Genomic DNA, 23,680 nt, shown 5'->3' with positions numbered 1-23,680 from the left:
ACACCCTTTCTTTTTGCTTTGTACTCCTGCCCTAACTTTCTGTAGGTTAGTAAAGCCGCCTGCTTTACTTCCCTTGTCTTTTTGCTCATTCATATGGGGAAACTGATCATTCCATTAGACTATCAATACTGAGAGACTGTTAATTTCTTGTATTGTTAAAATGGCACACATCACCTTAAATTGAAGTGTACTTAGGATACTTTGTATCCTTATATCTTTTCTGTAATGGATTTTCGGTTATTTTTACAATGTGAATGTTCCGAGGATGAATTGGTTGCAGCAGATATTTTTCAACTGTGTTGTTGTGATTTTACTCTCGCACCGTTGTACTGCAAAGGCTGCTACTTTCATGTACAAAAAGGCGGTTTGCGTTTGAGCCCATTTGTGGGGCTGGGAGTGTTTGTTCCTAGTACACATATATATGCCTGAATGTCTTTTGCTGGCAGATGTTGTAGCCTGTGTCTATCCATGATTTGATAGCCACTTCCAGTTTGATAGGTGCAGATCTTTACCATTGGTGTGCTTTGGCACGCCTGCCGTCCAAATCTTGGATAAAAGGAGGCTCCTGCAGCCATTCAACATATCACTGTTGCAATCAAGACCCCTACGAAGAAGAGTGACCCGCTGACGACCCAAGGACACCTCTTGGAACTGGCCAGCATCTACGGCAGTGCTGTCCTGGTGAAGCCATGCTCCTCTGCCTGATTTTCAGAAGACCCTCGTCGGTGGTTCAACCCATGGACTGGTGGAAACAACCAATCTCAACTCCTGCTCGAGTATCCGTGCCTTGTAAACCTGCAGAAATGTCTGTGAACCAACTACTGGACTGACCAATTCTTTCCTGGGCTACCTCACTGCAGCCGTCACTGTTCTGAGTGAATCCTTGGGACTTGGAGGAGCTTCCACTTGTGTAACAAGAAGCCTGCTGCTGCATTTGCAGCCTTCTTGCATTAACGGAAGCTGTGCTAAAGCTGCTCTTTTGTTCATCCATTGAAGATCGCCAGTCGCCACCTGATCGAGATGGCCTCCCACCCCCCCGAACCACCCCACCCACTTGCAACTCGTCTTCATCGCTCCCTAGTGTGGGTGTCCCGAGATAGTCTGCTCTACAGAAGTCTTCATCTTTTCTTCATATGCTTGTTCTGCTGGAAGGTGTCTGGAACCGATTCCCAGACCGTCCAAAACTAAATCCTTTGTCCAAAAGTGACCTCTGTACCCGTGACCCCTGGTCCTCCCTCGACGAGACCAAGCACAAACGACTGTGTCCCCAAAGGAATCTGGAACCTCAGCCGTGGTCTCTTCAGAAATCGGGTCAGGAGGGTAATTTAACAAAACTGTTTATACCCCAAACGTCACCACCCTCCTGTCCTCCATAGGGTTAGATGGGAGTAAAGATATGTCTTTAAATCACTCTTTCCTGGCTTTGGTCGGTGGTGGCCTGGTCAAAGATCCCTTCCTAGGCCTATCATAGTATCTGGAGTTGAGTGAATGTCCTTACCTATCATTAGCACTGGCATTATCAGTCACTTAGTAAACCTACCTCTGAAGTGTAAAATTTGAACTGATTATCTTTGAGCACAAGGCCCCCAGCCATTTTAGGGTTGTACTTAATAACAGCTAAGATAGATGTAAAAGTGGAGAGGGGTGAACAGGATACCTGGTACTTCCCCACTTAGGGTGTGTGTATGAGGATTCTCACATTCACAAGTTCTCACATCCAGTGTTCGTCATGAGTCTCTCTCCTTCAGGCTTGGACCCCTTTTTACCACAATGTTCACAACTGGTCTCTCATTCGGGTTCGGACCATGTATTCTCACTTTCTACGTTTTCCTCTTTATATCAAAAATCGAAGACTTTCAAATGTGCAACGTGTTTTTCTTAAACAGTCGCAGAACCACTTTGATTCACTTCACAAAATGTTCTTACAGATCTTCCACTTTCGTTTCTGCCACTTTTTGGCTGGATACCTTACAGAGGCCTTCGATTGAGGACGCTTGTGGTGCCGGAACACTCTGTCACTGGTATTGTATCTTTCCCCCCTGAATGTTAAAACATCAGTCAGCAATTAAGCTTTCTTGCATCTTTCATCACGCGCGTTCCCAATCTTCGGTACCACAGCGGCTGATGTTTCTCCGAGAGCTCGATCAGCTGTGCAGGAGGGCCCCAGGTATCTTCGACACACAACACAGGATTCTTCAGTCTGGTTTCCTGGCCTTGCGCTTTCTAATCTGAAGGGTTCTGGAAAGCAATGGTTTCTCGCCGGAAAGGTCTAAGGTATCTCCCTCCTTGCGCATCCTTCTTGGTTTGCAGTCTTTCTTCCCTCGTCAGCAGCCGTCAGGAAAATACTGTTCCTTCATGTGCTTTGCCTCACTCAGTGTGTACTCCGCCTTTTATCCATTTGGGGAAGTTTAATGGAAGTCTGGTGTGAGTGATTATCAGTAATTGCCTGACCATAGTAGTGGGACATGTTGGGTGCAATGCTCTGGTGCAAGTCTGTTTTCTCCTAGAGTAGGCTGTCCATGTGAACGTGTTTGTAAAGGGAAAGGGGGCATGTGGGTGTAGAGTTCCTAAATATCCTACCGGGTAGGATGGGGTAAAGTGTTACAGGGAGGGGAATACCGCGTCTCGCCATCAGGTGTCCCACTCCCCGAAGACCCCTCACCCAGGTGATCCTCCCGCACTGGTCCACCCCCAGGGTCTGGATCCAAAGGGGATGGCCATGCCTTGGCCACCTGAGAGAGAGATCCTCTGGGACTAGCGGGTGAGACACCTTCTTGTTTCTCACAATACCCATGGAAACTCAGCACTGGGGCCAAGGACCGCTCATCGACTGCTCTGAGGCCACAGCAAAGGCAAGGTGAGTGACTGGTTTCCCTCGCATTGTCTTCCCCACGTGAGATGGCTGCCAGGCCCACTTCCAAGCGGGGATACACCGCAAATTGCATTACTACCTATGGTTTCACGCAATTCATGCATACCACGGACGACATGGATCGTGGCGCAGCAGAGCACTGCCTATCCGGCCTACCCTGCTACTCCTTTGTCCTTATGGGATTATCACGCACAACCCTACTGGGTCCTTGCAGCACCACTTAACAGGATGTCTGCACCCCCTAGTTAGACACGCTTGGACTCCTACAACCTCGTCCGCTGCGCAAGAGGACAGCATTGTTGATAAGTTTCAGACTATCATGCAATTGGGGGGCTACGACTTAATACTTTAAGGGGCTAATTATTGAGCTCATGCCCAAGCCTGCTCCTCCGCTCCCTCTGCACTCCCCGGTGGGCAACCAGGTTCTGCCTCAGCCCAATTTCGCTGGCAGTGCCGCCTCCAGCGCTGCTTCTGATGGCAGTGCCTTTGTAGTCAAGACCAACCATGGAGGCCCCTAAGGCTGCAGTTCCCCACTATGGATAAATCAGGGGAGGGAGCTCTGATTGCCACAGATAATGCTGGTCAAGACACACAAGACATGGCTTCTGACACTAACAAGGAAGAGGAGATGCCTTGTTCAGGGAAGGCCTTTCATTACAGGATGACGATTTTGTCTTATTTCTTGGGCATTCCGCAACCAGAGGAGTCTCTGGCAGAGGTTTGTGTACTATCTGAGGTTTTTCCACTCGACTCATCAAACAGAAAGGGAATGCCATTTCAGAAAGACATCAAAACTGAAGCCTTCAAGCTCCCGTCAGCCCAAAAACTAAAAATTGGAAGCCTCTCATGTCAGAAAAGCTATGCCTGGCCTCTCAACCACAGCCTCACTCCTCTGTGGTGGTATTTGCATCACTGTTCACCAAATATTCGGGTGCAGGAGCCACAGCATCTTCCCCAGCCCTCATGAGCAAAGAAGACAAGCTCCTCAATGCTTATTGGAAGGTTTACTCCAGCACCACTCTGAGGCAGGCAAACACAGATTCCTTTTTAGCAGCGGGAAATCGGAAGTTCTGGAGAGAGCTTGCTGATTTCCTTCATTACGTGCCTCAGACGGGCAACAGGCCTTGAAGTCTGGCTCAGGACTTGCTCGAGTCTTCTTTCCACCACATCAATAGAGCTAGTTGTGGTATGGCGGTGTGTGCGGACAAGAGAAGTGTAGCATGAATGCATGCTTCAAGTTCACTCAAGAGGTGCAAGATCGTATAATCGATCTCCCCTTTGATGGATATGACCTGTTCTATTCATCTACAGATGAGGAACTCATCAAGCGCAAGACCTCTCCACAGATGACCAAATCTCTGGGGATTCTTACCAAGACTAGCCAGCTGCCTTTTCAGCAGTGCTCCAGGCAGAAGTCATTCTGTGGATTTCGGGGCTACCAGGAGAGGAAGCAGAATAACATTGACAGCTCTCTCCTAGTGGGCACCGCAGCAAGTAGGCAAGACCCCTCTCCAAAAGATTCTTTGCTAGCCACATAAGCTCTGCTCCCACTGACTCAAAGAAGCAATGAGCTTCAGGATTGGGTCCACAGCACACCTGGTGGCTGCAGGCTGTCTTTGCATCTGAGCAGCTGGCTCCAAATGACGTAGGATCCCTGGATTATTTCAATAGTTTCCAAGGGATTCTGCCTCAGTCTTCCTCCCGTCACTACTCCTTTGATACAGATTGGTTCAGCCCTCCTTCAGGATAATGGCAAGCTGCACTCCATGCAAGCTATATAACTTGTCCCCACTGCCCCTCAGATGTCTAGGGTTCTATTTGAGAATCTTCTTGATCCCCAAAAAGAACCTGGACTGGCCTGTGGGTGATCCTGGATCTCTCTTCTTTCAACCTCCATCTCCCTAATGAGAGTTTTGAGAGGATTGTGCAAGCATAAATAGTTAGGTCAATTAGAGGCAACGATTGGTTTTGCGCTGTGGACTTAAAGAATGCCTACCTGCATGTTCCAATATGGGCTCCACATGGGATCTTCCTCAGGTTTTCAATTGGCAAGCACCACTATCTGTATTGGGCCCTGCCATTTTGCCTCAGTGCAGCACCAAGAATGTTTACCAAACTTATGAGCACTGTAGCCAGTTAATTACTACTCCTGGTGGTAGGGATCTACGCATAACCCTACCTGCACGACTGGCTAATCCGGGTAGCCTCCAGCCTGGAGGCTTCAGATGCGACGGTTTGTGTGGGATTCGAGACTGGGAAAAATGTTCCCCTCTACGCAGTGTGTGCCCGATATTCGACTGACAGTGGTATGTTTTCTTTCCAAGGAGACAACTATGGCATAGTGGTACTAGAAGTTGTTCGGCCTCATGGCTGCGTGCATCCTGTGCATTCCCCACGCTATTTTGAAGATGAGGCGCCTGCAACTCCATCTCAGTAGCTCTTGGTGGCAAGCCACAGACAAGCAATCATGGCATCCCTGGAACAGGAACTACAGTGGTTGGAAGGCCAGTCGAACCTGGTATAGGGGGTCCCTTTCAGGCTCCGTTGGAAACCTGCTCAGCATTCCCTGGACGGGGGTGTTCCGATGCCAATTCCGCTCGTCCACAGAATTGCTCAACTGCAGACTCATACTGATAGTGCTGCAGTGGCCGGCTTGGTTCTTGTACTCAGAACTAGTGAGGCTGAACGGGCTTGGTCCCTATCCGCTTCTGCAGTGGCAAGAAAACGTGGTCCAAAAACAGAGCAAACTTCTTCATCCATGCCCTCAATTGCTCAGCTTAGCAGTCTCTTTCCTGAGGACTTGACTCTAGGTCATTTAGGCAATTCCACAGAAAACATGAAGATCATTCAGGTGGCAAGGAAACTGTCAACGTGATCACAATGCCAAAGTAAATGTACCGGATTCTGTCATTTGGCATTGGGGAAAGGCATCAACTGTCTCTCCAGTGGTTTGATTAATGTTTTATCTTTTGTTTTGCATCTGGCTTCATCTGGCATTTCAGTCGACTCCTGCCGCTCCTATTTGGCAGCTATTGTAACCTACAGGAATGTGCCCAACATGTTCTTTTCCACTGCAAATTCTGTTGTATGCTGACATCTAAAGGCCCTCCTGCGGCTACACACACCTGTCAAGAGGCCTCACCCTGTGTGGGATCTAAACATATTCTTATTGACCCTTACTTGCAAGCCTTTCAAGCCAATGCACTGCACAGAACTCTAGTTCATATCTTGGAAGGTGGCCCCATTGGTCACCCTCACTTCTGCCAGCAGAGTGAGAGAGATCCAAGCAGTCTCTGCTTCAAAACCTTACAATTTCTTTCACCCGGGACAAGGTTGTGCTGCGCACACACCCAGCTTTCCTACCAACAATTTCTTCCTCTTTTCATATTAATGTCGGATGCTACCCTCCACACACTAGGTGTCCATAGGGCTCTCAAGTTTTACCTTGACAGGACCAAGCAGATCAGAAAATCAGAGGTATACTTCCTTTCCTCTCCTTCCCCCAGAAGCACACTGTCTCCAGAGCTCTGGTTCGCTCTAGGCTGGACTATTGCAACAGCCTCTTTCTAAATCTGCCTGTAACCACTCTCCGTCCTCTACAGCTCATCCAGAACAGGACTGCAAGACTTGTCCTTGTCCTCGAAGCCCTGGGATCGTATCTCTCCAGCCCTGAAATCTCTTCATTGGCCACCAGGGGCTGCAGGATTAAATTCAAGAACCTTTGCATTGTCCACAAGGTTTTCTGGGGCCTGGGTCCACAATACCTTCAACTCTTCCTCCGTAAATACACTCCTTCTCCAGCTCTTCACTCCAACTCCCTCAGAGTCAGTCGCTTCTCCAAGCAACAATTTGGGGGTAGATCCCATTCTCGGCTGGGGCCTCCCTCTGGAATAGCCTCCCTGCCTCTCTGAAACTTGAGGAGAACCATCTTCAGTTCCGGAAGCACCTCAAGACCTTCCTCTTTACTTCTGCCTTCTCTCTTCCTCTTCCTTGCTAATCTGTCTGCTTTGGCACCGTGCACCTGGTTAGCCTCTGATTTCGGGCCCAGATCCTGTCCTCCCAGTCACTCTGAATGTTCTCCTTGCCTTTCCTACCAAGAAAATGTCTGGTGTTCTCTCCACCTGGCCAGTTCCCGCCTTGGCGTCTCGCTCCTCTCAGCCTACCTTGGGGTAGCGATTCTTTCCCCCAGCCTTGGGGTCTGATCCCTGCCCAATCCCAGCCTGGGGGCCTGAGGGGCCTGATTCCCCCCCCCCCAGCCTCAGGGTGGATTTTGGAAATTGTGAGACGGGCATGTTATCAAGAGAGATTTGCTAAGGTTCCTGGGTTGGTGTAATGCCTGACTGGCCCAAACTCTAAAGGGATGGTTCCCTTAACTGAAGTTTCTAAAGGCTGTCGATGTCTAATAGTCCAAAATAAAAGTCTGTCTGAGTCTAAACCTATGGTTGCCCTCACTCTTAATAAAATGTGATAGGAAGCCTTTAAAAAGAAAAATAGTTGTTCAACAGAAAATAGGAAACCAAGGTTGGTTTCAGGTGATCTTCTCACCAGGTATAGTTTAGTCAATGGGCCTCATTATAAGTTTGCCGGTCGGGTAGTAACAGTGCCGGCAAACTACGGTGCCGGCACCCGCGAGCATAGCATATCGGATGCACCAGCACCATTCAAGAATGGCACTCAAATGGGAATGGGGAGCATTTCATTTCAGCGCCTGCGAATGGGCAGTTACCAGGTCCGGCGGGGCCGTAATGACCTGGTAATTGTCCATTTGCGGGTGCCGGAATAATTCGCAAGTTTGGCGGCAGTCTGCCGTTTTTACCGGCAAGGCTACCCCCAAACTTCTAATGAGGTACAGTGTCACTAAAATAAGTCCAATCAAAAAAAGGCTGTTCGTAAGGCTTCCTCCACAGAGCCCTTACAATGTTCTCAGATACCTACAGTGTCTTTGGATTCCTTGGGGTTCCCTTGGGGTTTCCTTCCCGAAACGTCAACTTGTTCAAGTTCCAAACACCCCAAAAGAAATATAATAGTTCCTTTTAAGTTTCTCAAAGTTCCCGTCCCCAAGCTTCCATCCTTACAACCATACAAAACAATACGTCTCCAACTTGGTTTGGCATCTCAGGGTTCCCTTCCCCAAGCTCCGGCCCTTTTCAGTTTCCAACACAAGCTCAACTTGTCAGGATGGACTTTTCCTTTTAAACACAGTTCTTTCACACACACTTCACTGGTGGGGCACAATCAGAGACTTTCGAAACCCGATTCTTTGCTCCTCCTAGGCGTGATCATTCTGACCTGTAACCCCTCTCTTTATTCCTTGCTCTTCTTTTTAAACCTTTGATCTTCAGGTGCTTCTTCCACCCCTTCTTGTTTTCTTTGGCTTCTTGCTTGTTCTGACTTGCACCTTCCCTTTGCTGTTCCTTTTTGTTCCACTTTGCACTCTCCTTTACTTTTTTATTGTGCTTCTTGCACTTGTCAGTTTCTTTCTCATGCTTCCTGCGCGCTTAACACTGTCCTCTTTACTGTGCATGCTTTGCATTTGTCTTCATCGTGCACGCTTTGCACTCTTGAAACTCTTCATTTGCATTTCTGCTTTTTCTTTTCTTCCTGTGCCGCTACCGCCCCTTTGTTTCCTTCTATTTCTCTGCGTCTGTTTATTTCTTATACATTCTGTCCTTCGCGCTCTTTGAAACCTTTCTGCTTCGCGCCGATTTAAGACTGTGTTTTTCCTTACTTTCCCCATAATGTTTATATGGGTAATCTTTACTGCTCTGTTGCCTCCTCCTTGTTTCAGTATTTGTTGGAAAGGGGGAGGGGGAGATGTGGTGAGATTTCAAATACCCCATGAATGCTGAGGGAGAGTGGGTTGGGGTATTACTGGGACTGGGGGAATACCATGTCTCTCCCTTGGGTATCCTCATCCCAATCCCTTGTGACTCCCCACCCAGGTATTCCTCCCTTGCTTGTCCATGAGCAGGTCGGGATCCAAAAGCGATGGCCCTTCCATGGCCACCTAAATGGAAGATCCTGAGGGATTAGGTGGGAGAATACCATCCGGTTTCTCTCAAAATCCATTTTAACAGTGCCCAGCTGATTAATTTGTTGATCATTTTCTGCATCTAGTTTGGCACCCAGGGATTTTTCTACATGAGGTATCTGCGGGAAGATCTTTTTGAGTTGTGATTACTAATCAGTAGTTTTATTTTTGTGGCAGTTTTACTTTTGGTTTGCCTTCTGTGTAACGGGTAAAGTTAAGAGAAACCGAGTAAAGGGGTTAGACGGTTGTCCTATTGGTGCCACTCCGATTGGCTCTTCTTGACACTTTACTGATTTTGGATATTCTAAGACCGGTCATGTCATTTAGAACATTATAACACTGGAGCAGATTAATATTAAGTTGTTATTCTGAAAGTATAACTGAGCATATTTAGATGTGTTAAATTGTAGCCACTGCTGTTATGTTTTTTCCAATCTAAAATGTTCTATAAAAGCGTACACCCTGTTATATTCACTGTTGATTTTGAAAAATGAATTATGGTATCAAGTTGCATGGTACACACATTTTAATAGCACCTATAGGGTTATATAACATGTTTTATCGAATATATAAAATAACATTGTTCTTTTATTCTCGATGCACTAATAACAAAATAGTTATTTTGACTACATTGGCCTGTTAGTGAAGCTTTTCATGTTACATCATTCTTAAAGTTACTACTGTTGGTTTCCCTGCAGAAAGTCACCATAAGGGCTGGTCCGCGGCTACAGTTTCTATTTCACTCTGACAGCAGCAATAATGAATGGGGATACAAATTCACAGTCATGGCTTATGGTCTGCCAGATGTTGCACTTTCATGGGGATTGGATCTGCAACTTCTTGTGGCCAGGTTGTTGGGGCGCCTTGCTTCCAGGACCATGGCTTTAAAATCTCCATGTGGTAAGTGTTTATCGTGGGCAGTGCTGTTGAAATATATTTTGTTGACATTCTTTGGAAATGCTTCTGTGCTTTTTTTTAAATGCCAAGATTTAAATTTACAGGAAATCCGTTTAACGCGTATTGCAAAATGACCACCTTTACAATATGCTTGCAAACATGAATAATTTTCCTCGACGTTCTGGTCAAACTCTACAAACCTATTGGCCTTCTGATTCCTGAAAAACCTTGATTGTCAGTTGATCACAAATTAATATGCATGTTGAAGAAGTTCTTTCGTGCAGAAACATAAGCGAATTGGAGCTACAGAACAAATGGTTAGGAGTAAAAACACAGCAAACCACAGGAAGTTAAATGAAGGCTTGAGAACTTTAAAGATGTTTTTTTTAATGTATTTTTTAAATAAGCATATGCATGTATGATTTATGGTGTGCAGCTTTTTGCACTAACATGTCCACCAACAGTGATGATTTGCTTAAAATTGATTTCTTCTGTCACACTCATACCCAAAAGATAAATGATCGCCTCTGTTGGTATCAACATATTCATACTGCCAGTCATTGTAATGTATAAACAATTAGATTATGTAGTTTTAGACAATTGTTTGTGCATAGTATCATCTTTTTAGATGATGATATTGAAACAGATTTTACTACTGTCCTGTGGAGCACCAACATGTGAATTTACTGCATTTTCGATGTAGCAAATGTATTGCCAGAATTTGATGATTACTCAAACTTTCCAGCTTAAGGCGCATTTTACGCTCTCAACAATAAATGTGAAATTTGTTACTTTCAAATGCTGTACAATACTTGTGAAATGCCTGTAAAATTATGCAACATTTTGTTTCTTACCCATCTGCCACCCATTAGTCTGAAGGATAAATGAATGTCAGTTCCTGGTATCAGAAGCTCAGAGTACTAGTGTTTCCAAGCCCCCACACAATGTTAAAATCAAAGATCTGTCTCAAGAGCATGCTTTCAGTTTAGAGACACAATAAGGACATCAACAAAGGAATTCATTACATTTAGTAGCTATCTATATTACTATTTAAATTAAGCTTAAGTGCCTCAAAGTTTACAGATTTATGTTGCAGTCTTATTTCCTTGCCGCAAAACGTTAAAATCAGTGGCCCTAGGGGGGCGCTGTGGGACGCCGACGAACATGGCCGCCTAGCTGTGAAGCTGCGCCGCACATCAAAACAATCAGTTCACATTCTGCTGTACGAGACCTGCAACCTGAAAACTATACCTGGATTCGTCTAGGGGACACTCTTGGGCACCCGAAACTGTCGCTACATCCCCAATTGAACCTAAAACTACCGAATACTACAGAGTTTGCCAATTAGCCCTGCACGCCAGACAGCGTGATCACAGGCCATAGATCCCATCCCCCACTGCTGGCACTGCGGCACCCAGAAGCGACGCGGGTGAAACGGCTCTGCCTGCCTGCATACCCCTGTCCACCGAAGCAGAGCAGAGAAGCAGCGAATGACTGGGGTCAGAGAGGCAGCGGGAAACTGAAATGTGACAAATACTATGGGCCGCAGTAATCACACAGGCCCACCTCCCCGGCGCTTGCAGTGTGCGAGCGGCAAGGGCATGCAGATCGAGGGGCACCCCAAGGGTGAGGCCGTCTCCCCACTACAAAGTACATGACGCAGGACCCCCTCCCCCCGGGCCAGGAACGGGGCGGGAGTCTAAAAAAAACCTGATGGATTAGCCCGCGTGGGTAGCTGACAGAGGGGCTGGGGGCTCAGTACATGAGCCGCGAAGAAAGGGAGGCCAGCACGTCCAACAAAGTCGGGTGAACACCCGCCACATAGCAGGCACTGCCCCCAACAACCACAACAATCTGGGACATACCTGGCAGCTACCCACACAAAGTTAAAATCATCCAAGAGGTACACAGAAACATCCATACGCCACGAGCACCTGCTTACCAACCACAATCCCCATTGTACCAGCCTGAAGCTACTCCTTGGCACAAATTGAGGACCTGTACATACAGGTCGGCAACTTCTACCCCAAAGAACTGGGCTCCGGCAGGGACACTCCACTTAAGCAATACCATTGAAAACAGTCTCTGATATCCAGAGTGCATCCATAAACTCCGGGAAGACAGTGCCATCAGACTAATACTCCCATACCCTCCTGGTGAGCCCATTGAGAGAATAGACACATCAGTGGGTGGTGAGGACGAACCCCATAGGCTGCCAGGACCGACCACACTAACCCTGATAGAAGAAACCCACCGAGCCCCACACCACAGCGCAAACTCCGCCCTGAGATATACCAGACCCCGGCAGCTCAAGCCCCCCCTGCCGGGACTGTAACTCGACCCGACCAGACAGGCAGAACAGCAAAGCACGAAGGCAACTGTGCCCAACTCCACTACCACTTTCAAAACAAGTGGGGCACACCAGATACTAAACCCAGTCAACAAAGAAATGCCCAGGGGCAATAAGAGCGGCAGAAAGGGCCCCATGGACGCCATCACGAATGCAAACATGGAGTCACGGCTGGACAAAACACCCCAAATGTCAACACTTAATGACCAACCCCCTAAAGACAACACCTCTGATCCCTGCATGACGGCTCTCCAGGCTGGATTTGCGGCAGTCAACAAAAGACTAGAAGACATAAGCAGCTCCATATCCTCCATCAAATCTGACCTACAACAGGTAAATGCCAGGCTCCTGGAGGCGGAAACCACGATAGGGCACTTGGAAGACACCTCCGCCCAACATAGCAAAGACATTGAGGACATCAGGAAGAATTTGAAGATGGTCCAGATGAAATGCAAGGACCTAGAATCAAGATCACGCCGAAACAACATCAGGGTGGTTGGCCTAGCAAAGAAGCCCCTTAATGTTCCAATGGAAGTATTTCTGGAAGAAGTGATCTGCACCATCCTCCCGTATGCACAAATCTCCCAGCAATTTCTGATCGAAAGAGCCCACACAAACTGTAATAGCCCGCCTGCTTAATTACCGGGACAGAGAACTGATTCTGAGGCTGTCCAGAGAGAAAGGGACCCTATCATACGACTCTGCCAGGATACGTATATATCCTGACTTTTCCAATGGAGTGCAACTAGCCCACCAATCGTTCGACCAGGTAAAGAGAGCGCTTATAGCCTGCGTAATACCATATGCCATGTTATTTCTGGCCAGACTCCGCCTACAGATCTCTGGCAAGACACAGTTCTTTGACACTCCCGAAGAGGCAATGGGCTACATTGAACGAAACATCCCACTGCCCTGACAAAAATGCTCAACCCAGCGGCTCCAACTCTTGAAAGAAAATGAGAACCCGAAGAGATGTCCAAGTTAAACGCAGGTTCCGTTCTACGACAAAAAGGCGTGGCGGCCCCCGAGGCAGTCTGTCGGTCATAAGAAAGAGACGCGCCCACAGGACCTCCCGCCATTGCAAATGTTGACACGGTTTCCAAGGGGTAAACTGTCCAGTTGGGGGGATGGTGAGGGAGGCGGGAGGGTGGGAGAAAGGGCCTGTTGCCCAGTTGGGAATCGAAAAAGAATGAACAAACCCTATGGAAGGCATCCGAATCACCAGCTTGGCTATAGGCTGTCTGAGAAAGGGAAAGCTGACGAAAATGGAGAAACTGACAGATACGAGGAATACACTGCACCAGACCAGGGGGAAGGCCACCAGAACTTAAACAACTAACCACCAATGTCCTTAGTAAGAAAGACACAGGGGATTAAACTCTTAACCTGGAACGTCAGAGGTCTGGCAGTTCCAATTAAAGGAAGAAAACTGATAAGCTATGCCAACAGGCACAAAATAGACCAACTTCTCCTGCAAGAGACCCAGGCCACAAAGAAAATCACTGAAACGTTTGCTCAAACCTGGGTCCCATGAAAGTCGCAACTAACTACTCGACCCAAGCAAGGGGTGTGCTTACAGTGATACATAAGTGCATAAACTACCAGATAGCCAGAACCGTGATAGGTGAGGAAGGCTGCTACGTGATCAAATGGGTAACATTATATAATGTGGAAACTATCATAGTAAACACCTACGGTCCGAATATTGACACCCCAAGCTTCTACCTGGAAATCCTAGAACTGATACCGCTGGTTAGCCAGGCCAACGTGATATGGGGAGGCGACCTGAACACTATCCTCAACCCCAACATGGACCGTACTTCGAGTGGCAACAGATGCCAATCTAAAGCTGCTGCGATTATTCTCCAAATCATGTCGACGCTCCCCTTAACTGATGTATGGAGGGAACTACACCCACAGAAGAGGGAATACACTTTCAATTCCAGTGTACATGGCTCATGCTCACGAATAGACTATTGGCTATGCTCACCGAACCTCATCACACATGCAAATGACTGCATGATCCTCCCGCGGACAACTTCCGACCACTCCCCGGTCCTCCTTGAACTGATCCCACAAAACTCAGAATCCACTCCCCCGTAACTGGAGAATGCCCCCAGCCCTGCTCAAAGACGGCACTGTGATAGAAACACTTAGAATAGATATAGAAGAGAGCGGAATGCCGGCACAGTCGGGTCTAACGCTACTATCTGGGAAACCTTCAAAGTATGGCTAAGAGGCCTATTAATGTTGCGTACATATGGACCATTGAAAGAAATAAGAAAAGAGTTACACAACACCGAATGCACGCTGAAGGACCTGGAAGCAGCACACGTATTGAGCAATAGCGAAACCCACCTCCACAAAATATCGGAACTACTAACAAACTTCAAATCACTAGCTGAACGCGAACTACTATATGCGATGCAACCTGTTAAAGCAAGAAGATATGGCGAAGGAAACAAAGCCAGCCGAACTATGGCCAACCTTGTTAAAGCAGAGCAAGAATTGAGACATATAACCAGCATAATCGACACAGAGGGAACAGTACAAAATAGGCAAGCTGATATAAACAATGTGTTTCAGAACTTGTACAATAAACTCTACGCCAATGCAGACACAGAGCCCCTGGAAGAACTACAGGAATATATGAAGTCCTTCCCCCTGCCTAGATTGAATGAAGCCGGAAAAATAGATCTTGACCTCCACCTAAACATTGAAGAGCTAGAGCAAGCCATCACAGATCTACAAGCAGGCAAGACCCCAGGTTCCGATGGTATGCCAACTGATCTATACAAAACATTTAAACAGATCTCGCCCTGAAATTACTAGAAATATGGGAAGAGGCGCTGACAAGAGGGTCGTTACCAAACACTATGAGAGAAGCGATAATCACAGTCCTTCTTAAGCCAGTAAGCCACCCCAAGAGCCCGCGTCCTGTCGATCATTATCGTTAATCAACTCGAACGCCAAAGTGTATGCCAAAGCAATTGCTAATCGGCTAATAAAACATAGGAACAAGCTAGTCCACCCCGACCAATCGGGATTCATCCCCACCCGATCCACCGCATGAAACCTCAGGAGATTCTTCTCTATTGCCTCGCAAATGGAACCGAAAGCCCAGACCATAACGGTCACCCTGGATGCTGAAAAAGCATTTGACTGTATCTTGGATGTATATGTATGCGGTTCTGAATAAAATGGGGTTTGGCCTGGTATTCACCAGGTATATTTGAGTCCTATACACCGACCCGAGGGCAGTTGTCAAGACTAACAACAGCCTATCGACAAGCTTTATGCTTGGAATAGGCACTAGACAGGGATGCCCACTATCTCCCCTCATTTTTGCACTCACCATTGAGGGAATGGCGGCCAAACTAAGACATGAGCATGAATGGAGGGGAATTAGCATCAGGGGATCCCCCACCCCCAACTAGTCTCACTGTATGCAGACGACACTGTTATACCTTAGAAACCCCGAAATCCATCTACCACCAGTGATGCAGGAAATTCAGACTTTCGCCTCGGGATACCGAATAAACCAAGCAAAATCTGAAATTATCCCCCTCACACCCTCCACAGTGCAGTCCCCTGCCACCACACAATTCAAACGGTCGCCCACTCCAGCCCGATGCTTAGGGATCATACTATCCACAAACAAACAGACCTTAATGGCAAACAACTATGACCCCTACCTGGAATTCCTAGAACATAAACTCAGGGTATGGGACATACTCCCGAGATCACTATATGGGCGTATAGCGCTACTGAAAATGGTGATCGTACCAAAACTATTATATTTATTTTGCAGTATCCTGATATGGCCTGGCAGATCGTTCTTTCAAAAACTGCAGAAAATGGCGACTGATTTTGTGTGGAGCTGGGGAATAATACGTATCCAGTGGCCGAAGATGTGTAAAAGATATGAAAAGGGGGAGGGAGTCTAGCTGCTCCAGACTTTCTACTGTACTTCCATACAGCCCAAGCACACTTTGCTAAATACTGGGCGGCAACTGCGGAATCAGATGCACACATAATGGTTGAGAAGTTTTCAGCCGCCCACTTAATCTCGGGGCTATGCCATTTGCAAAAACTACGAGAGACAAGGGAGAACTTGACCCGGTAAGCTCCATTGTATGAGCCTGGCCCCGAATATTTGGCAGGGTAGGATGCCAGAACCCATTCTTGTCCCTTGCCCCATTATGGCATTATCCATATCTTGAACCCACTTTAGACACAGCCATACAGATGCAATGGGACCCCGGGAAAGAAATGTGAGTGGGAGACCTATACCTGGAAGGGAAGTTTGCATCCCTGGAAATTGTTTGAGCAAAAGTGGGGACAGGGCTAACAACAACATTACAATACCACATAATGAACACTGCATGCAAAATAAATGCCCTCCTTCCCTGAAATCCCCCCCACACACCCATTCCTCACTGAAATCACAAAATCATGACCTCAGAAGGTTTCACAGGCGGTATCGCCATACTATATCAGGCCGCCAAGCGACACACCCCTTCTAAAAACACAATGAAAGCTAAATGGGAGAGAGACCTGGGTGCCCCTATAGAAGAAACTCAATGGACAAGATACTGCCAATGCACTAAATCTGTCTCAATATGCGCAAACTTCAGACTGATTCAATTTAAGATATTGAATCACCTACACATCACACCCAGCAAAATAGCTAAAATCAACCCCACACTGAAACCAGAATGCCCCAAGTGTCAGACCCTGGCAGCAGACTCCTTTCACATGTATTGGGACTGCCCCCTGATAAAACAGTTCTGGACGGAGGGGGCTGAAACGGTGAGTGATATCATTGGCCTAGGATGCCAGCCACCCCCTCTGAAATACCCATTGGGAGACATAGGGAAAGTCCCAATTAAAACACGGTGACTCTTTGCGGTGGCAGGTATGGTCGCCAAGAGGAACATACCCAGAGCTTGGAAATCTAAAATACCTCCCACTCAACGAGCGTGGCTGAAGGATCTCATACACGTACAAGAGACAGAGGAGACATATGTCAGAAGTATCACTGCCGTATGCCGACAAAAGGATATATGGGCGCCCCTGCGGAACTACCTGAGGCCAGTCAGACTCATCCAACAATGAATCACTTAACTCAGAACCCGACCCGAAATGCAACATCCCCGGGATAAACAAGACTATCAACCCTGAGAAGCTCGAAGCTCAAATACCCTTATAGCTACTCACCGGAGGAACTGTCCCCCTCGCCCCGATCTTAAAAAAAAAAATGTGCTTCCTATGTCATGTGCAGTGTGATTGTTGTATGTCAGTTAAAAAAAATAAAGAAGTTTAAAAAAAAAAATCAGTAGCCCTATTTCATCGATTCTTTTGGACTGTGCTTTCTAAAGAGTATAGGGGGAAAGAAAACTCTTTAAACAGTGAAAGAATTAATAGAATGTTTAATGTGAGCCCCACCTCTGGTCTCAGTTGTTCGACTCTTCTGTTTGGCACCTAAATAGCTACTGCTGTTAGTTATATAAACTATGAACACAAGTGTGCCACGAAGCCCTGATCTGAAAGATTTGATTTGTTGGTGAAGTTGTAATTTGATTTAAAAGATTACAATTTACATCTGTACGGAAAAGAAAACCTCTCCCATTTAATAGAAAACATGCCCAAATACAAGAGATGCATCTTGGAGATAATTCCACAATGACACAATTTGTGTACATGATTTGTTAACATTAAAGTTTATTTCAGATGTACCCCCATAAAATCATTGCAAATGCATTACTTTTCTAATGGATTTCTTCCTCCCACGGGTTCCTCAAGCATGATATCCTGTCAAGGCACAGCTGTTCATTCGGTAACCTTTCCGGCACCAGGGGGCGCAGCACAGCTCTGGGTCGCCGCCATCTGATGCCTCTATGTGCTCTGTGCCGGACATGACATCAGGGCCAGTATATGTTGAGGCTCTGTGCCCCGTGACCTCAGTTCCTTTTTTCTGCACACTCTTTTCACTTCAGCAATAAACACATTAAGCTTTTTCGACTTTCTTCAATGCCATGCCCAACCCTGCGGATTTTGAGCTGTGCGCAGATTGCGGCCACAGATGTCGGTATGGGATCCGCACTGTATTTGCTTCTATTGCTTGTGCGAGAAGCAGGACACCCAAGACTGCTGGTCGTGCCAGTCCATGCACCCAAAGGCCCTACAGGACTGGGCAGTGAAGATATTAACCTATGTCCACAAGGCAAAGGGTGAAGTTGTGCTGTCTTGTTTGAGGTTGCAAAGATTGGTGCTCCAAATAGGGGTCGCCCCCACGCAAGGAGAAGGACAAGAAGAAGAAGCTCCTCAAGAGATCTCGCTTCCCAAGTGGATCCTCGCACCAGCATTCTTCATCTTCTAAAAAGAACAGCTACTGCTCCCGGGATTCCCCATAGAAGGCAGTTCAGGTACCCTTTTAGACACAATCCTCTATCTGGAGGAATGGCAACAGTTTCATCTGAAGATGCTTGACCTCTTTGAGAAGGTGCTGTTGGCTCTGGCATGGCGCTAATGGCCACTGCCTCTGGAACTGGACATTCTTGCAGCTCCCACTCCTGGTAAGCCCCAGGCATCTTTTCAGAAACTGATGGCTAAGTTGGCTGATACCCTCGGCATATTTACTCTACCTCGGCCCAGGAATCAATCTGAGTTAACTGACATCCTGGACTAAGGCCCCAAAAGGGAAGAACTGTTACCTTTCAAGGAAGCAGTTGAGGGCCCCAGTCCTAGAATTGTGGGAGAGGCCTACCTTTACATCTGCGGTTGACAGGGAGTTGGCTTGGAGGCATCGTCCTTCCCCCTCAGATCCAACCTTCTTGTCCACTTATGCCTCGCCTGAGTGCTTAGTGGTAGAAACCGTGACTGCGAACCTGAATCCATCCACCTTTCCTTCTCTCTCCCAGACAGGAACAGTAAGAGACTGGACACCTGGGGGAAGGACATTTTTGCATCAGGCAGCCTTGCCCGTTACTCAATTAACACTTCTTGTACATTGACAAAGTTCTGATTTGGTCTCTGGCCTTCTCTGGCCAATGTAGCTGATCACATACCTAAGGTGGAGCTGCAGCAGGACTTCCTGTCTATGGTCAATAATGGCAGGAAGCCTCATCAGATTTTACAATCAGGACTAGACATGGCCGATTGTGCCGGCAGATCCATGGCCACAAGTACAGTGGTAAGGCGTCGCTCCTGGATGAGGTCCTCAAGGTTCACATACAATATCCAGGCTAAGCTCTTGGACAGAACCTGTTTCAGGCTAAAGCTGATGACATCCTCCAGAAGTTCCAATCATCAAAGGTTACAGCGAAGTCCCTGGTTCTGGCCGTACAACATCCCTTTGTGCCTTCTGCAAGAGGTCACAGGTTTCGTCCATCAGCCTTTTATGTCTGGCGAGGTCAATGCTGACAGTTACTGTCACCTCAGCGCCACAAGGGGCAAAACTTCTGAGATTTCCTGCCCTATATCCCCTGCGGGTGGTGGGAGCGGGCAGCTTTCCCTGTTCAGCTTTGAATGGTCCTTAACCACATCCAATGCTTGGGCCTTGAAATTCATCGGACAGTGCTACTGTCTCCCTTTCGTACAACATCTCCCGGATCATAGCTCTCACTCCAACCCCTTGCCCCCGGTCCCAATCCTCCGGGAGGAAGTCCATCGGCTTCTCTCCAAGAGTGCAATAGTGCTGGTGCCGCCTTTGGAACAACCAAGGGGTTGGTATTCCACCTACTTTGTGGTGCTGAAGGACGGGGGTTTGCATTTCATACTGGATCTTCGGCTGCTGAATCTGTTCCTAAGCATTGACAAATTCAAAATGGTTACTCTTTCCGAGAACCTACAAGCCCTTGACCTGCATGACTGGTTGGCATCACTACACCTTGAGGATGCTTACATTCATTGAAAGCACAAGCACAGGAAGTACCAGAGATTCGTGGTGGGCCAACATCACTACCAGTTCAAAGTTCTGCCGCTAGGTCTTTCTTCGGCTCCCATGGTTTCTACCAAGCTGCTAGCAGTTGTGGCAGCTCACAAGAGTGCAGTCATGTCTTTCCCTACTTGGATGACTGGCTCCCCCGAGGTCGCTCCCCAGATCTTGTGCCGTAGCACCTACTCCATCCATGCACTCTATTGCACAGCTTGGGCTTTTCCCTTCAAGAAAAGTCTCAGGCTCCACTGTTCCAGTGTCTCGATTTATCAGTGCAGTCTTGGACACTCGCGTGGGTAGGTCGTTCCTACCCAAGGACCGAGTGGCGAACATATTTTGGATGGTCAATATTCTCTAATAAAAACACCTAGGGCTTAAGGAGTAAAGCGGTCATTATTGCATTCCTACCGTTAGGGCAATATATGTAACACAAAGAACAGTACTAGGAGAAATATTTAGGCAGAGGACAAGAAACAACAACCCTCTCTATTTTTTCTAAACACACAATCAGGGTGTCCTTACTGAGAAGAACACCCTGCCCCTATTCCGAGGGTCTATCCCTAGGAGCTTGATGGTGTGCCGCCTATCTAAAAGGGATGGCAAGAAGACACTAACCAACAAGTAAACATGTATACCTAATAAAAATGTTGTTTAAAAAGGTCAGACACAAGTCTATGGTTGCTAAATCAAGACAATATACATTAGATTATGCCTCTTCCGAATGTGACAAGGTGGGCACTGCTACCAGGAATTTCTATCTGTTTTAATAACTGAATAGAGCAGTTGTCTTGTCAGATCAGAACTTGTTCTGATCTCATAAAAACAATGAAACCTCTATGGAGGGAAAACAAGTAACTTCGGCCTCCCATGAGTGGGAGCTCTGCCTGAAAGTTCTAGAGGAGATTTCCTTTTGGGGAACTCCTCAAGTAGATCTCTTCACTTCCAGTGTGAACTGGAAGTGTGAGTTGTTCAGCTTCAGGGAATTTCCTCATATTGGAGCTCTGGGGGATGCACCGAGGGTCGGATGGACATTCAACCTCCTTTAGGTATTCCCGTTGGTCCCTGTCATTCCGCTGGTTCTCAGGAGATTGCAGGCGTTCTGAACTTGTTGATTCTGATTTCTCCAGACTGGGCCCGGAGGACGTGGTATACGGGGTTGCTGGACATGTCCATCTGTCCTCCTTGGTGTCTTCTGAGAAGTCAACTTTATCTCCCAATCGGAGGGGCAGGTTCTCCACGTGAGCCTCAGCAGGCACTGAGATGCAAGGAAACAACATGGGTGTCTCTGCACACGCTTGCAAAACATTACTGCTTGGATTCCCTTTCAGGACAGGACGCACGTCTTGGAAGGGTGGGCCTCCAGAATTTTCTGGTCTATGTGGTGTCCTTGCTTTGCTCCCTCCTCCAGATTTTTGAAATTCTTTGTTTGTCCCACTGATTCCTCATCGCCCTCCCCACCTGCCACTATTAGTGGATAGCTAGTACACCAACGGTTCAGTGGTCCCTCAACGTCAGAGTGATCAGGACAAAAAGGTAGAACTGAGGTCACGGGGCACGGCACCTCAATCAATACTAGCCCCAACATCATGTCTGGCACAGAACAGGTAGAGAGGCATTAAACTGAGCCTTTTCCAGAAAACATGACATAGCATAAACGATGTAATCTGCTAGCATGATTACACGCATACAATTTGTCCCTTAAAGTTTTAGAATTCTGCAACTTCAACACAGATTTTGACCACTTTCTTTTTGGTTGATATTAAAGAGGATAATTGAAAGGAAAATTAACATCCTCCTCACAACTTACATAGTATGGATTTTTTTAGGATAGCTCACCATTCTATTTCGTAGTAGAAGCTAATACTGGTACAATTCTAGTTTGGAATTTAATCAAGAGACTTGGCTAATTAATGGATTTTGTCGAGATACTCTTTAAAAAATAAATAAAACAAGTGCTTCTTTACCATGAGGTATTTAGAAGTAAAACTATATTTCTGTTGCTTGTGTAATCTGCTTAGATCACATGCTATGCATAGGCCGACATCTAGTGGAAGCTTGTTGTTTTCGAAATTCGAAAAGGGACATCGACAGGGCGTGACAGTAATAATATCCCTAGTGTGATGTATGCTGTACCCATGATTCCTCACGCGTCAAGGTCCCTCAGATTGTTTTTTTACGCCATCAAGGGCAGTCGCATATAAGCGAAGTGCATTTTCGGCTTACGCTATTGACTTATAAAGTGTATAATATTAGTTTATCTTTCTGTCCTTTATCAAAGCCGTGACTCGACGCAGCGAAGACTTCAAGAAAGGACAGGCCTGACCATCGAACAGAGATCTCGACGGAACCACTCCGCCTCAGAAGGCCCACCGGGCCTAGGCCTTACAGTAGGGAGAGTGGGGGGTGGTCATAACATGTATTTTCCCACCCCTTGTCGAGTGAATATCAATCTACTGGGAAACCCATCCACTGGATTTGTGGAACCAGGTGCCCAACTATAAAAAAATAAATAAAAAAATCAGATTCTGCACAAGTTCCTCATGTATGTTAATAAATAGCAAGGGTTGCCCTGATCTCACTAGATGACATATCCTATTCTTAGTTTTACTATTGTTTAAGTCCATTTTCTAAACAAGCAGCATTACAATTATCTAAGAGTTGCCGAAGACCATGTGGCGTTCATGAAATAAGCACAGCATCACCCGCAAATAAAAGTAGTCACAACCTACGACTATCCAAAGATGGAGCTATCCGCTTGTAATCCTAACAGTTCATCAGATACCTTTTTAATGTATCAATAAAACTGCAACAGGGCTGAAATGCAGCCCTTTCTGACTCCTTTCATTCTAGGGAGTGGTTTTCTAATTTCATTTAATTGGCCCGACCGAAGAACAGCAACATGATCTGAATAAAGCAACTTTATGGCAGACTGCAATGATGGAGGCATTTGTAATTCAACGTAGGTGGAACACAGTTGCTCAGGCGTAATGTTATCAAAAGCGACACTTTTTGAAAAGTATTAGTGAAAGTCGAAAAGATTCATATAAACAGTGGATGTGCTTTTCCTAAACACATCCTGAATAAATTGAGTAAATGGTTTTCTGTACACTATAACTCTAATCTATTTTGTATTCAGTTTTCCATACATTTTTAATAGTGAGTGTTATGAAGAGATTGCCCAGTAGTTGGCTGGGGAGTGCCGATCACACTTCTTAATCACTGAAGTGATTATTAATTGTTGCCAACTAGGTGGGACTGCCCTTAATGAATTAAGAACATTAAATAATGTAACTAAGAAGGCTACCAAGATGTCGGGGTGTGATAAATAGATAACCAGGTATTAAGTCTGGCCATGCTGGTTTGTCCGCTTTTTGAGAGGCTGAAGGGGCCTCTAGCACTTCATTTAGTAAAAAAATCATTACTGTTACTTCTAATAAGGGATGTGCTACCCATAGACGATTTGTTTATGTTTATTTTCCTTGAAGCTAGTACACACTCGTATTTATACAGGATTGAAAATGCGTAACATCTGCTTTCTGAGATATTATGTTCTATGTGTCTGTCATTTCACAAACAACCTTTTATCACTAT

The 23,680-nt window shown here is 46.5% G+C and overlaps 1 protein-coding gene across 3 annotated transcripts in view; it reads left to right on the top strand.

The window, feature by feature from the left end:
• ZZEF1 (zinc finger ZZ-type and EF-hand domain containing 1) overlaps positions 1-23,680 on the top strand; it is a 3,309,810-nt gene that overhangs the window by 1,341,648 nt on the left and 1,944,482 nt on the right. For all 3 annotated transcript variants that reach the window (XM_069614719.1, XM_069614718.1, XM_069614717.1), the window contains exon 24: positions 9,602-9,803. In XM_069614719.1, coding sequence (XP_069470820.1) covers positions 9,602-9,803 — 202 coding nt within the window. The remainder of the gene's footprint in view (positions 1-9,601; positions 9,804-23,680) is intronic.

This window comes from Ambystoma mexicanum, chromosome 9, assembly GCF_040938575.1.
Source record: "Ambystoma mexicanum isolate Mex_15411 chromosome 9, UKY_AmexF1_1, whole genome shotgun sequence".
In the NCBI taxonomy this organism is placed as follows: domain Eukaryota; kingdom Metazoa; phylum Chordata; class Amphibia; order Caudata; family Ambystomatidae; genus Ambystoma; species Ambystoma mexicanum.
The sequence above is the reverse complement of the archived record's forward strand: the minus strand, read 5'-3'. Positions and strand labels throughout refer to the sequence as shown.